The 15,611-nt window shown below is 33.3% G+C and overlaps 1 protein-coding gene across 17 annotated transcripts in view; it reads right to left on the bottom strand.

Moving 5' to 3' along the window:
* The window catches only part of MLLT10 (MLLT10 histone lysine methyltransferase DOT1L cofactor), a 160,177-nt gene that overhangs the window by 113,132 nt on the left and 31,434 nt on the right, over positions 1-15,611 (bottom strand). For all 17 annotated transcript variants that reach the window (XR_004189140.2, XM_031676410.2, XM_031676409.2 and 14 more), the window contains one exon: positions 9,302-9,356. Coding sequence is in view for 15 of the 17 variants with exons in the window: in XM_031676410.2 (XP_031532270.1) it covers positions 9,302-9,356 (55 nt within the window). In the remaining 2 variants the exon portion in view is untranslated. The remainder of the gene's footprint in view (positions 1-9,301; positions 9,357-15,611) is intronic.

The following is a 15,611-nucleotide window of genomic DNA, read 5'->3' on the forward strand; positions in this document are numbered from 1 at the left end:
AAGCCTATAGTCATACAAAGACATGTACTCAAATGTCAATAGCTTCATTTGTAACAGCTGAAAACTAGAAATAGTCTAACTATCACCATCAACAGGTAAATGGATAAACTGCTATAAGCATACAAAGGAATAGCAGAGAACAACAAAAAGGAATGAAATATTGATAGATGTAACAAGAATAAATCTCAAAATAATTACACTGATAGAAATGAACCAAACAAAAATAGTGTGTATATTATATATACATGTTTGTATGCTTAGACACACATATACAGACACACATACAGATTCTATTTATACAAAACTCTAGAAGATGCAAATTATAGTAACAGAAAGCAGACGACTGGTTACCTGGGACAAGGCTATGGAGAAGAAGGGGTGGTTCAAATACAGTACAAAAAAGTATGAGAAAAGTTCTAAGAATGATGGACATGTTCACTGACTTGATTGTGTGGATGGTTTCATGTGTACATAACATTAGTCAGAACTTTTCAAACAGTTCACTTTAAATAAATGTCATATAGTGAAAGTCAATCATATCTGAATAAAGCTGTTTTCAAAAAAACAAATCTTAAAATAAGTTCTCAATCTAAATTTTAATTTATATTAAATACTAAATCATTTATACACAACAGTTAATGGGACAGAGTAGATTAAAGAGTGACTGAGAGGGACAAAGTAGATTTTTTTAAACGACCAAGCTACATGCTGCCTATAAGACACTTTTAATAAACATAAAGACTCTAATAAGATTAGAGAAAATAAAGCAAATGAATGGAAAATGATATACCATGCCAACAGTAAGAATATAAAAGCTAGAGTGACTATTTTGATTTTAGATATAAACTACAAGACAAATACTCCATAGATAGAAAGGGATATTTCATCATAATAAGGGGATGATTTAATAGAAGGACATAACAATGAGAAGTGTGTGCACCTAATAATATAGCCTTAAAATACATGAAGTAACACTTAACAGAATTAAAGGAAGAAACAGACAACGTTCCAATCATGACAGATTTTTAACACACCATTTTCAGCAACTGATAGGTGAACTATACCAAAAAAGAATCAGTGAAGACATAAAAGAGCTTTACAGTATCAACTGTCTTGATCTAACTGACTAGAACACTATATTCAACAGCAGGGTACTCATTCCTTTCAAATACACATGGTACACTCACCAACACAGATAATATGCTGTGCCCTAATAAGTCTTATTGAATTTTAAAGGACTAAAATCATCTGGAGTACAATCATAACCACAATGAAATTAAATTAGCAACCAGTAACAAGTAGGTATAGAGCAAAACCACTAACATATAGCAAATATTTAATATATTTCTAAATAATGTATGGGTCAAAGAGAAAATCACAAGGGAAGTTTGGAAAACATTTTGAACCGAGTAGTAACAAATATACAACATACCAAACTGGAATGCAGCCAAAGCAGTGCTAGGAGGAAGACTTACAGCTTTATATACTTATACTAGAAAAAAAGATCTAAAATGAAAGAACTAAGATGCCACCCTGAGAAGTTAAAAAGGTAAAGCTAAACATACACAAAGTAAATGCTAGAAAGGAAATAATAAAAGATTAAAGCAGGAATCAGTAAAACAGAAAACAGGCAGACGACTTTAAAAATTAACAAAGCCAAATGCTGTTTCTTTAAAAAGGCAAATGAAACTGACAAATGCTAGGTATGCCAGTCAAAAAAAACCAAACAGAAACAAAACAAAGAGCAGAGACCACAAATCACCAATGTTAAGAATAAAAACAGGGTTATCACTATGACACACTACTGATCCAAAAAACATCAACAGGCTAATAAGAAAATACTATATATACTCACTTTCCAGAAATAAATTTTTTTATCAAAAATCTTCCCAGAAGGTTTCATTCTAACACTACAAAGTTTCACTGGTAAATTCTGTCAAACCATTCAAGTAGAAAGTAATACCTTTTACAAAAAAACTTTTCCATTTTCAGTGACTATCACAGCCCTTCCATAAAAAAAGTGACAAAAACATAATTTTTTTAAGAAATGGAGAATTACATGAGAACAATAAGATGTATGTCAGGAGTTTAGTAAATGAATTTCACATTCACTAACAGTTTCATAGGGTTCAGAAAGAGGGTAAAAGCACACGGAAATACTAAATTTTATCAGGCTAATAGAGAGGGTAGATCAGAATGATAAGAAGTAATCCAAGAGAAAGTTCTACACACCTATTAAAATGGCCAAAATCCAGAACACCAACAACACCAAACACTGGCAAGGGTGAGGAGTAACAGAAACTCTCATTCATTACTGATAAGAATGCAAAATGGTACAGAACTCTGGGAAACACTTCACCTGCTTATTACAAAAACTAAACATACCCAACCCATACAACCTAGCTTATGCTCCTTAGTATTTAAGCAAAAATAGCTGAAAACTTATGTCCACACAAAAAGCTGCACATGGGTATTTATAGAGGCTTTATTCATAACTGCCAAAACTTAAAAGCAACTAAGATTTCCTCCCATAGGTGAACAGATAAACTGTGGTACCTCCAGACAAACAATTCAGCACTAACAGTAAATGAGCTGTCAAGACATAAAAAGACATGGAGGAAAATTAAAAGAGTATTACTAAGTGAAAGAAGTGAATCTGTAAAGGCTACATAACTATATAATTACAAGTATACTACCTTCTGAAAAAACAGAAAACTAAGAACTGTAAAAAGATTAATAGTTGCCCTAAAGTGAGGCGTGAGGGATGAACAGGCAGAGTACAATTTTATAGGACAGTGAAAATATTCTACATGATATTATAATGATGGCTATATATCATTATAAATTTGTCCAAACACAGGATATGTACACACTGAGAGAACCCTAGTGTAGATAACAAACTTTGGGTAATAATTATGAATCATTATAGGTTCATCAATAGTAACAAATGTTCCAATCTGGTGGGGGGTGCTGATAATGAGGTACACTAAGCATGTGTGAGGACAAAGGGCATCTCTGTACCTTCTCTTCAATATTGTTGGGAACCTTAAACTACTCTAAAAATGTCTTTTTTTTAAGCAATTCAAAATAACACAAAAATGAAAAGGAACACAAAACAAGAAAAGCAAATAGAAAACATTCAGTAAGATGGAAAGTTTAAATTCAAATGCAATACACACACATGCACACACACACAAAAAAACTCATATGCATACACTAAGTATAAACAAACTAAAATTTACTTCAATTAAATACAAAAACTCAGACTGGCTAAAAACACAACTATTTGCTGTTAACAAGAGACAAATCCAAAACAGGAGAATACAGAAAAGTTATAACTAAAGAGAAGATACACCATTTGAAAACGAAAACTAATAGAAAGGTGAGATAGTTAATATCAGTTGAAATATACTTTGAGATTTAAAAAAGCACCAGAGAAAGAGTACAACCACAATGATTAAAAAATTTCAATTCATAAGGAAGAGATATACTAATTCTAAATATGCAGACACTTAATAACATCATCAAAATATATAAAGCAAAAACTGAGACACCACAATTACAATGAGAAATACTAGCATACATATCTTCCTCAGTAAATGACAGAACACATTCAACAAATCAGCAAGGATACAGAAGATGTTAACAACCCAAATATCAAATACAACCTCATGGGTTTATTTTAAACACTACATTCCAAAACCATAGAATTTTTTAGAAACTCATAGAGAATCTCCTTAAAAACTGACCTTATCCTACCCATAAACCAAGTCTCATAACACACCCCGCAGGTGTCCTAAGTGTAAATCTTTACGACTTTGGATAGCAGTGGATTCTTAGATTTGATAGTAAAAGCATGAACAACAAAAGAAAAATTAAATTGGACTATAACTAATTAAAAACTATCGTGAATCAAAGGACATTATAAGGAAAATGAGAAACAATCCACAGAATGGGAGAAAAGGTTTGCAAATCATGTATCTGATAAGTGACTGATATCCAGAAGATAAAGAACCCTTACAGCTCAACAACAACAAAAAAAAAGACAAACAACTCAATTACAAAATGGACAAAGAATATCAACAGATATTTCTCCAAAGAAGATTTACAAATGCCAACAAGCAAATGAAAAGATACTCAACATCACTCATCATTAAGGAAATGCAAATCAAAACCACAATGACATGCCACTTCATATCCACTGAAATGGCTATAATCTTAAAATTTAGAAAATACTGTACAGGGAAATATATACAAGATCTTGTGGTAGTTCACAGTGAAAAAAAATGTGACAATGAATATACGTATGTTCATGTGTAACTGAAAAATTGTGCTCTACACTGGAATTTGACACAACATTGTAAAATGACTATAACTCAATAAAAAAAAATTTAAAAAAAGAAAACAAAATACGAAGTGTTGGTGATGAGGATCGCTCATACATTGTGGGAATGCAAAAATGGTGCAGAACTGTGTAAAACAGGTTGGAGATTCTTTAAAAAGTTCAACACAGAATCATCATATGATCCATCAATGTCACTCCTAGTATATAACCCCCAAAATTGAAAAGATACTTGTTTATACAAATACCAGTGTTCTAATATCTATACCAATGTTTACAGCAGTACTATCCACAACAGCCAAAAGGTAGAAACCCAAATGTCTTTCAACAAACGAAAGGATGATAAAATGTTGTCTATACACACACACACACACACACACACACACACACACACACACACACACACACACAAAATGGGGTATTAGTCAGCCACCAAGAGGAATCAAGTACTAACATAGGCTGCAGCACTGATGACCCAGAAAAACATGTTAGGTGAAAAAAGTCAGACTCAAAGGTCACACACTATGATTTCAGTTATGTGAAATATCCAGAATAGGTAAATTCATAGAGACAAGAAGCGGTTTGTGGTTTCCAGGGGCTAGGGGTGGGTGTGTGTGAATTTTCTGCATAAGAAAGGGTGTTTTCTTTTAAGTGATAAAAAACGTTGTGGAAACTGAAAGAGGTGGACATGCATAACAATCTGAAAGCAGTGAGTGCCACAAAACAGTAAGTATACCTCAAGACGGTTACTTTATGCTATGTGAATTTTACCTCAATTTTAAGAAAATAGAATACAGTATTCTTCCTGTTCTTCCTTCATAAAATATACTTCAGGATAACAAAATTGTTGGTAAGAATAGTTTTGTTTAAAGAAGTAATCCTGCTAAGACATAAAGTAATGAGAGAAAATCACTATTTATTCAAACCTCTATTTAATAAATGGATCTAGACACTGATCAACAGCTGCTAATGTCACACACACACACACACACACAAAAACAAATATCATATGCCTCCCAAAGGAAGTATACAGCACTACCAACGTGTATTCTTGCCTTTCTCGACAATAAACTGATTATGATGAAGTCTCTGAATACAGAAAATACATGGAACTAAGTGACGTGTTAGAAGAAAACACACACATACATCCCATCTAAGATGCAATCAACGAAGTCTACTGTGGGGAAACTATACAGCAAATGACTCAGATTTTTCCGTAAGTAAACTGACAAAGCGCAGGAATGGGGATTACAGAGAGACCTTAAGAGACATATCAAGTTAACTGTAATGTATGCATCTTATTTGGATCCAGCTTATGCACCTTACTGGATCCAGATTCAATAACTATATTAAAAAAAAAAAAAAACAGGAGACAATCAGGAAATTTTGAACAATGACTAGATATTTGATGGTTTTAAGAAATCCCTGTCGATTTTTTAGGTGTGATAATATACAGTATATTTTTAGAATATCCATGTATGTTAGAAATGCTCACAGAATTCAAAATAATCAGAATACTGGGGCTGGGAAGAATATAGAGGAAACGACTGGCCATGACTTGTTCACTATTAAAGTTGGGTACACCAGGCTGGGGAGTCCTCTACTTTTATGTATGCTTGAAATTTTTCCATAATAAAAGTGGTTTTTTAAAATATACCTGTAAAATTTTACCACTTTTGTGTCTCTGATGTCCATTCCCTCATTTTTATCCCTCCTAATTCTTCTGTCTCAAACAATTACTCAGTATCTCTTTCTTGCACTTAAGGCAATAAAGCAGTCTTATCTTTGTAGAGTGTGGATTCTAAAGTCAGAGCATAAAAACAAAACAAAGTATATATAATCAAAACTCACCTTGAAAAATTTCTTAAAACTCCAATAGAGAAAGTATATGACACTGTACATCATTTTGAATACACAACCTTGCTGTATTCACCTAACTGTTCTGTCACATAATGGCCCTCAACTCTTTAAAATGTCTTCAAGAAAGTAAGACAGCCAACATCACCTTTTACCTGGCCCCCTCAGTGTACACTTCATGTCTTTGTCAATGATGGTGGGAAAGCGAGGGATTTCCATATAGGTCTACCTGAAGCATAAGCTCAGTGAGTAAAATGGCAGACTCAACTAACTCTATAATTTAAATAGGCCATATAGCTGATTTTAATTATGTTATTTACATGCACTTGTGATCCAGTTCCACCTTTCTTTTTTATAGTTAATCTGGTTTCATACCCTTCCAATCCATTCACCACAATGCTATCAGGGCAATCTTTCTAAACTAGAAAACCCATGTTATTCCTCAGCTTCAAAGGCTCCTCACAATCAAAAGGATCAAGTTGTTAGTATGAGAAAAAGGTGGTTGGGGGAGAGAAGAAGGAAGAAGGAGAGGACAGGAAGGAAGAGGGGAGGGGAGGGGAGGGGAGCGAAGGAGAGAGGGAAAAGAAACAAAATCTTACCTATACCATTAGCTCTACCTCTCAGAAATTTTACCATTCACACCTTACAATCCAAATCCCTGATATACCTGTGTCTTTATTATTTGCTTCTCCCTTTGCCTACAATAACCCACTTTTCACACACCAAGCTATGTTAAAACACTTACCTTCAACAGCTGAGAACTACCAAGTGGCTGACATTGAAGAAAATTAAAAGTTGAATTGAGAAATCCCTAATCCTGATTAGCAAGGGAAAAATAAATCTAAAACTTGGAATATTTTCCAGCACAAAAAATAGGTATTAGCTACTAAAGAACAATATTATTGATACTATACATCAGGTACATTGTGAGATTTTGTTAACCAGCCTAGAAACATAGTTAGCATTTGTATAGGAAAATGCATTCCAGGTTCCAAAATTATTTTGGAACACAATTTAGTCAGAATTTTTTAAAATACACATCAAATTTAGACTATGATGGGATTGCAAGTCAGTAAGGAAAAAATGAACTGTCCAATAAATGGTAATGAGACAAATGATAATAGTATTTTAGCCACCAGGAAAAAATAAAGTTGGAATCATAGCTCACACTGTATTACCTGGATATATTTCAAATGTATCAAAGATTAAACTATAAGAAAAAAAGAAACCATAAAAACACTAGAGGGGAACATGAAAGAATTTGTTATAACTTTGGAGTAGGGAAGGCCTTCCTAACTAATGGTCCAAAATACAGAAGCCATGGGGGAAGGGCGGTAGCTCAGTGATAGTGTGCTTAGCACTATGCACAAGGTCCTGGGTTCAATCCCCAGTATTTTCATTAAATAAACAAACTTAATTACCTCTCCTCACCAAAGAATATAAGCAAAATAAAATTTTTTTAAATACATAAGTCATGAAAGAAAAGAGTAATAAATTCAAATAAATAAAAATCAAAAATTCCTGCATGGTAAAACCCTCATAAACAAAGATTAAGAACTGGGCCAAAACTAGTCCAACTCATCACAAAACCCTCATATATGAGGTGCTCCTATGAAAGCCCCAACAAATCAGAAAGAAAAAGATCAACAACCAAACAGAAAAGGCATATGAACAGATCATAGAAGGGAAAATACAAACTGAATAGCTCTTAAAAACACGAAAAAATGCTGTTTCATTCATAGTAAGAGAAATGCAAAATAACTGCTCTGAGATGCCAACTTTAATATACAGGATTACCAAAAGTATGGAGAAGAGCTGTTTCATTCATTGCTGCTGGGAACACAAATTGGTACAACCACTAAAGAGGATAATTCAGAACTATCTACCAAAATTAACTGCAGAATCTCTTTGACCCAAGAGTTCCTCTTCTGGGAATTAACAAAATCCTGCAAGTGTCCTTGCATACAAAAAAAATGACATATATACACAAGCATTAGTCACAAAAAGCAGATTAGAAACTCCATCAACAGGTGACTAATTACATTACATATGGTAAACAAGAAAGCTCTATACTGATAATAGAGAAACTGTTCAGTGCAAAAATTTATGATGCAAGAGAGTATGTGTAATATTCATTCATTTGTATAAAAGCTGAAGAAAATACCTCTATTCATATTTATTTGTATATGCACAAAAGTAATAAAAGCAATTATGTTGGTGGCAGAAAAGCTGTTGAGAAACTAGGCAGATGGTGAACAGGAGTAGGAGGAAGGGTTTCTAATATTTAAAATTTTAGAAAATGTGACTAATACAGTCTGAATATTAAATTAAATATATATATTTATCCAGCATTAGTCAAAAACATTGTATTTTTCCCTTTTATTTATTTATACCCTGACTCTATCCTATGCCCCAAAGACTTTACAATTGGCTGCCCAAAATGGAAGCACACACTAACAGTAGTTTTACCTCTACTTTTTTGAGTTTCTTCATCAGTTACTTAATTTTCATAGTATTCCATGGTTTAGTAAATTAATGTCTACATATTTAAGAATGGTATGAGCTATAAAAAAACATGGTTTTCTCTAAGGAAGGTAACAAAAAATAGAAGTAACAGTGAGAAATACACAAGAATCCTCAGGAAAGCACACCAAAAGTCAGCATTTGTTTATATTCTAAGCAACAAAGATACACATGGTGTTAACATTCATTGGAAACATCAGTCTAGTAATATACAAGAGAGAAAAAAAGGCTCTAAAACAACAGATTTTATCTCTAACCAAAAATAAAAGTGGCTTATTTTCCCAATAATTTCTAATAAAAGAAATTATATCCATTAAAAAAAAATCAAGACTGTAATTAGAAGTATTGTGGATCATTCTGCATTTTTTAAAGATGCTTTAAAAAAAATGCTTAACTTTGTCCAAAAAAGAGAAAAATTGTGTTTCAATAAAAAAAAAAAGGATTCATAAATTATATCTGGTACTGTTACAATTATCTGAGTGATAAACACTATTCAATATAATACAAACTACCAGATACTTTAAAATACTCCCCACTCCAGTTTTCAACAAAATTTTTTTCAACAATCTCTGCACTTACCGCCATTATCTGTTCTTTTTAAAGCTCCATCCTTATGAGGACACAGTTCACATCTCTATTTAAAAAGAGAGAGAGAGAGAAACAAAGAAATTTTTCAGATTACCGAAATATAATGTCTTCTCTGTAACTTTAGAACTATTAAAAACGTGGGAGCAGCATTTTTACTAGTTGCCACCAAGAATATTTCAGAACATTCCTCACAAAGTAATTCTCTGTGACATGCGATCTTCCTCAGAGTACCAAATGACGACTTCAAAAAAGTAAATGTTATTTAACTTTTAAATTCCTGCCACAATTATTTTTCTAACATTACATTAACAGAAACAAAATGATTCTCTGAACAAAGGACTGGAGCACAGTTTTTAATATTTGCCTCTATCCCTTTACTTTGTCTAGAATCAACCAGGATTATTATATAGTCAGTTGGGTCTGGTTGCTCCTAAAATAAAGAGCCAAACTCGAATACAGAATTTTGATAAAAGTGGGAAAACAGGATCTCACATGTGCTGACCTGTCTTTGGAAGGAAGGAACTTCTCTGATTATTCTAGTTACTCTCAGCATTCACACAATGGTACTCAAAAGTTACTATGTATCCCTCTCCCTACTGCTCCCACAATTTGAAACCAGAAAGAAACATCAAGTCAATACCACCATTTCTTTTCACTACTGGCAAGAGGACAGATACAAAAATAATAGAGTCTCAATGGCACTGTCCCACTTGGAGGTCACACGTGGCTATTATTTGTACCATACCTGCTCTGCAAAGAGGTTTGAAGCATATAGTAATAGTAACATAAATGAGTTGCAAAGGAAAATAAGAGCAGGAAATTAAGATAAAATAATGAATAAGTACACAAAACATAAGCCATAAGATTCTGTATTTCTTGTCTTCCAGTATTTCACTCTCCTAACTTTCTGCTTACCTCTACAGCAACACCTTTCTGATCACCTCATCCAGCCTTTAAATGTGGTGGTTCCTCACAGCTCTGGCTTAAGATGCTTTCCCCTTTCATGTTAAGCACTAGGCAATCTCATTTTCCATACATGTCCTACCAACTAAATTACTAGGATATGCCAGTGACTCCCCAGTTTTACCTCCTATTCAGATCTGTCCTTAGATCCATATATAAAGCTTCCTACAATACACAGGCAACTTTAAGCTCTGTCCAAAATGTATGACAATATTTGCTCTTCCAGCAGTTTTCCCTCGCTTTGTGATACTCAACCACACACTGCCCATACAAGACACCACGACAATCTTTTGACAGTTTCAAGAACTACTCCCCAATGTCATATTTAATCAGTCACATTTTGACCATTCCTCCTCTCAAATAATGGTAAGATTTACCCTCCTCTCTCCATCTATACTACTATTAGCTGACACAAGTCAACACCAGCTTTCATCAGGACCACTTACTTCAGTGACTTCCTAGTAACTGGTCTCCTTATATGCACTCTTATTTGATCCCCACCAATCTACAGAGTGAGCTTCAAAAATGCAAATCCAAATAACTTATGGTGAAAAGAATATGAAAATACATGTATGTTCACGTATGACTGAAGCATTATGTTGTACACCAGAAACTGGCACACTGTAAACTGTCTATACTTCAATACATGTATAAATAAAGACATGTTCAGACCAAAAAAAACCACAGCTAGTCCAGAGTACTGCCCCACTTAAAAACCTTCAATGATTTCCCTATATGATCTAACCCTACTTACCTCCACAACCTTCTCTCTTTTTAACATCTTACAGTCTGGACAATACTGTCTTTTCTTCTTTAAAATCTGTAAGTACTCCAAAGCCCATTCACAGACTTTAAATTAGTTGTTTTCACTCTACCTGGAATACTGTTCTTCACCCACCCTCTTTCACAGATGGATAATTTCTATTTATTCCTCAGATCCTTGCTTCAGGTCACCTCCTCAGAGGTTTCTCTGAATCCCTGCATTACATTAGGAGCCATATTATGAATTAACTACACATTCCTTGTTATATATTGCAATTATAATTAATTATTTATGCAATTATGTTTAGCTCCTCTGCTAGATTATAAGCTCCATTTCCTGGCTGTAGCCCTAGCATGTTTCATAGTCTCCAGACATGGCAACCCAAAAAATACGTGACAGATGGATGGAAGGGGCAAAACTACAAGCACACTTAACTAAAGACTGGCAGTAATTTGGTTCTAAGCCATAGAGCAATCGCCCTCACAGATGAAAACACTATTAGTTGTGTGATTTACCCTGTGGGAAAGAAATAACTTGCTTTATAGAAATGTAACTAAATCTAATATGAAGACTATAACCAGAGATAAATACTCTTTGGGATGATTAGGTATATGAATAACTGTTTAGCAACTGGGGAAGAGAAAATTCAGATCACTAATGTATAACCAAAATTTTGAAAAACAATTTCAACATAAGAACTATAACAAAAATAATCAGTAATCAAATCTAAGGAATTAAAAACTTCTATAAAAACATTAGAATAGACTTCAAAACAGATTTTTTAAACTAAAGAAAAGTAGATGCAGCAAATAATGAGAACATTTAACCTCACTTATATTCAGAGAAATATGAATATAAGTCACAAAGAAATAACAGGCATTTCTGCCCACTCAGTTAGTAAAACTTTTCTTAAAAGATAATCCCTAATGTTCAGAGTGCAGTGAATATTTACTTTCATGTACTGTTGATGGCACTGTAATTCTGTTGGCAAACAATTTAGCAATATGATTCAAGAAAAATATTTAATTCTAGAGAGCCAATGGAAATATAACAGAAATGGCATTTATTGAGTACTATGTGTCATTTTAAAGTCACTTATATACTTTAATTCCAAGATAAGAAATATGTGCATAAAAATATTTTATATGGCTGTTTACAACTATAAAAATGTTATCAGAAGTCTAACTGTATAAAAATGAAGGAACTAATGTTATACTAACAAAGATTTTAAATGAGTTTTCTAAAATGCAGAGAAGAAAACTCTAAAAGAAAACTACATGCTAAGTAAAATACTAGTACTATGTCTTCCCACTGAAGACAAAAAGAGATATATGTAGGAGACATGAGAGAAAAGAAGATTAGAGGAAAAGAAAAGAAGTTAAAAGACTATACCCTAAACTCAGGAAAAAAGGATCAAATTCTGTACAACAGAGACTCCAAATCCTACAGTAAACCAATCCAACCTGAAAAGTTTCATAGGGCAGGCTGCAGCTATACATGTTACTATTAGAATTCCACAGATGTATTCTAATTTTAGTAAGTGACAGGCACTGGGAAAAGACAAATAAATCCCATGAAAGGGTAAGATTATAAGAAGGCAAAAAAAAAAAAAACATTAAAAATCACACTTTTTTTTTCTAGTTTATATATAATAGTTTGTTAACTCTTAGCCCCATACCCCTATCTTAATCCTCTCCCCTTCCCTCTTTACTGGTAAACATTTGTTTGTTCTATATACTGTGAGTCTGTTCCTTTTTTGTTACATACATTTATCTGTTTTATTTTTTAAATTTCATGATCTCACATTTTACCAAGGGACAAAAAACCCTTTAAACGAAATAGCCCCAACAAGCAGAAGTTACTCAAGGTAGTTCTTTTTTTCCTACCTCATGTAATATAGTAAGAAAGCATGCAACTATTTTCCATCTTTATAATGTAGGCATCAATTTCCAAATACTTTTTCTACTTTATATTAGATTCTGTTGCCAAAGTATAAAACTCACTATACTTCACTAAATCAAATTCATCCAAAATCCTGACCTTTAGGCAAGTGTGGCTATGTGACAATCCATTCAGCTATATTGGATTACCCAGACTATGAACACCATTAAATTACAAAAAACAACAAGATAATAATTGAAAAAAAGTATACACTAATAAGAAGGATAAACTCAAGGTTTAAGTTGATCTTCCTCATATTATATAAAAGATGTAACTATGGCATGAAAAAGTATCTATAGGATAAAATAATTACTATTATCATTTCATCTTCTTTTAAGCAAAAGATAAAAATAAATCTAAATAAACCTATTTTTTTCTTGTGTTTTAAAAAGGCTACCACAGTAAAAATAAGTACCCCTAGTGACCAGGCTGGGGTCTCCAAACAGCATTTCCCAAAGTAATCAGGAATCCTAGGAGAAGTGGATGATTTCAGGTTTAGGTCAAGTAAGCCCAGGATACCTTGTTCTATCAAATAGCAAGGAAGCTTTAAAAGACTGCTTCAGTCATGTTAAAACGACTTACGGACCAACCTAAAGAGGCTCCTGCTGGCCAAAGATGGAATCACGTAATACTAATAAAGACAGTAAGTGCAATTAACTGAAATATACCAAATATTTTAAAATCCACAATAAAATTAATTTCTACTTCTAAAATGGCTAAATAAGCTTGTAAGAGACAAACCCTTATGCAAATAAGCAGCCAGATTCTGGTTTCCTACCAGAAGTCAAAACTTGGAAGGGACCAACACAAGAAGAGTTTCTTTCCCCTTTTCAGGACTTTCAGCCTAAAGACAACCCACAGTCAGCCCATAGTGGCTTCTGTAGTACTAATACCTGAAGAATCATAAGATAAAGTTTAGAACAATCAGGAAAGTAAGGTCTGAATCCAGAAAAAGGAGAGAAACAGGAGGGGAGCCCCCAAATTTTTATGTTTAAAATCTGCCTAAATTTCTCACTGATCTTGGGTTGACCATTCTATTGCCCAGCGTAGGCTGGAGCCCAATTAAGGAAAAAAAGAAATGAAACGAGATTTAAGCAATTGCTCAAAACATTTACTAGGCAGCCTGAGTCCAACCACATCTAGTGCCTAATAAGAACAGTATAAATAAAAATTCTAAAACTTAAAAATACAATACATGAAGTGAAAAATTCACTGAACAGTTTTAACAGGATCAAGATGAGAAAGGAAAGAGTCAATGAGCTTGAAGCTACATCAATAGATAGGATCTAATATGAAAAAGAGAAAACAGTGAAAAAAATAAACAATATCAAGAAGTCTAGCATATATTATTGAAGGCTTGAAAAAGGAGGAGGAGGAGAAGGGAGGAAGGGAATATGAGAACATGACAGGGAAGAAACTTTTGAAGAAATAATGAATAAAAATTTCCTCTATTTGAAGACAAATTATGGAATCAAAAAGTTAAGGGCTGGGGTAGGGGGCTGGTTAATACCTCAAATGGTAGAGCGCATGCTTAGCATGCATGAGTGCCTGGGTTCAATCCCCAGGACCTCCTCTAAAAAACTAACTAAATAAATAAACACAATTACCTCTCTCTACCCCTATGAAAAAAGGGAGTTCAGTGAACCCCAAGAACTTAAACTGCATGCCAAAAAGCAAATAAAGGGAAAAGTCTTAAAGCAGCCAAGAAAAAATGACATCAAATACAGGAGAAAAGTAACTGGAAAAAATGGCAGATTTCTCCTCAAAAACTATGGAAGCCAAAAGTGGGTGAAACATCACCTTTAAAATGCTTGAAGAAAAAGAACTGTCAATCCAGAATTCTATATCCAACTAATATATCCTTCAAAATAAAGGTGAAATACTTATTTTTCAGGCAAAACAGAGCAAATGGATTTCATCACCAGAAGATAAGGACTATAATAAAAGCTAAAAGGAATTCTTCACACTGATGAAAAATAGTACTAGATGAAAATGAGTATCTTCCAGAAGCTAGGGAGAATACCACGAATGGTAAATATCTGGGTAAATATAAAATACTTTAGTTCTTAAATTCTTAAAAATACATATGATTATTAAAAGTAAAAATTATAATATTGTCTTCAGGCTTATAATATATGTAGATCTAATACATATGACAACAGCATAAGTGACAATGGGCAGAGATGATATAAAACAATCTCTCCAGTTACAAGATTTCTACACTTTACAAGAAGTGATACAATACTAACTATAAGGGGTACATTAAATAAAGAAGACTGTAAAAAGCTAAGGAAATGGGAGGAAGGGTATAGTTCAGAGGTAGAGCATTGTGTTTAGCATGCACGAGGTCCTGAGTCCAATACCCAGTACCTTCACTTAAAAAATAATGATAAATAAATTAAAAAATAAGTAAATAAACAGCAGGAAGGGTACAGCTCAAGGTGGTAGAGCACATGCTTAGCATGCACGAGGTCCTGGGTTCAATCCCCAGTACCTCTTCTGAAAAAAAGCAAATAAATAAATAAACAAACCTAAATACCTCCTTCCCCCCAAAATATAATAAACAAACAAACATAATTCCCCCCTAAAAATTTTTAAAGATAAGGAAATATATTGAAATTGGTACAGGAACAC

Source organism: Vicugna pacos, chromosome 35 (assembly GCF_048564905.1).
Source record: "Vicugna pacos chromosome 35, VicPac4, whole genome shotgun sequence".
Lineage (NCBI taxonomy): Eukaryota > Metazoa > Chordata > Mammalia > Artiodactyla > Camelidae > Vicugna > Vicugna pacos.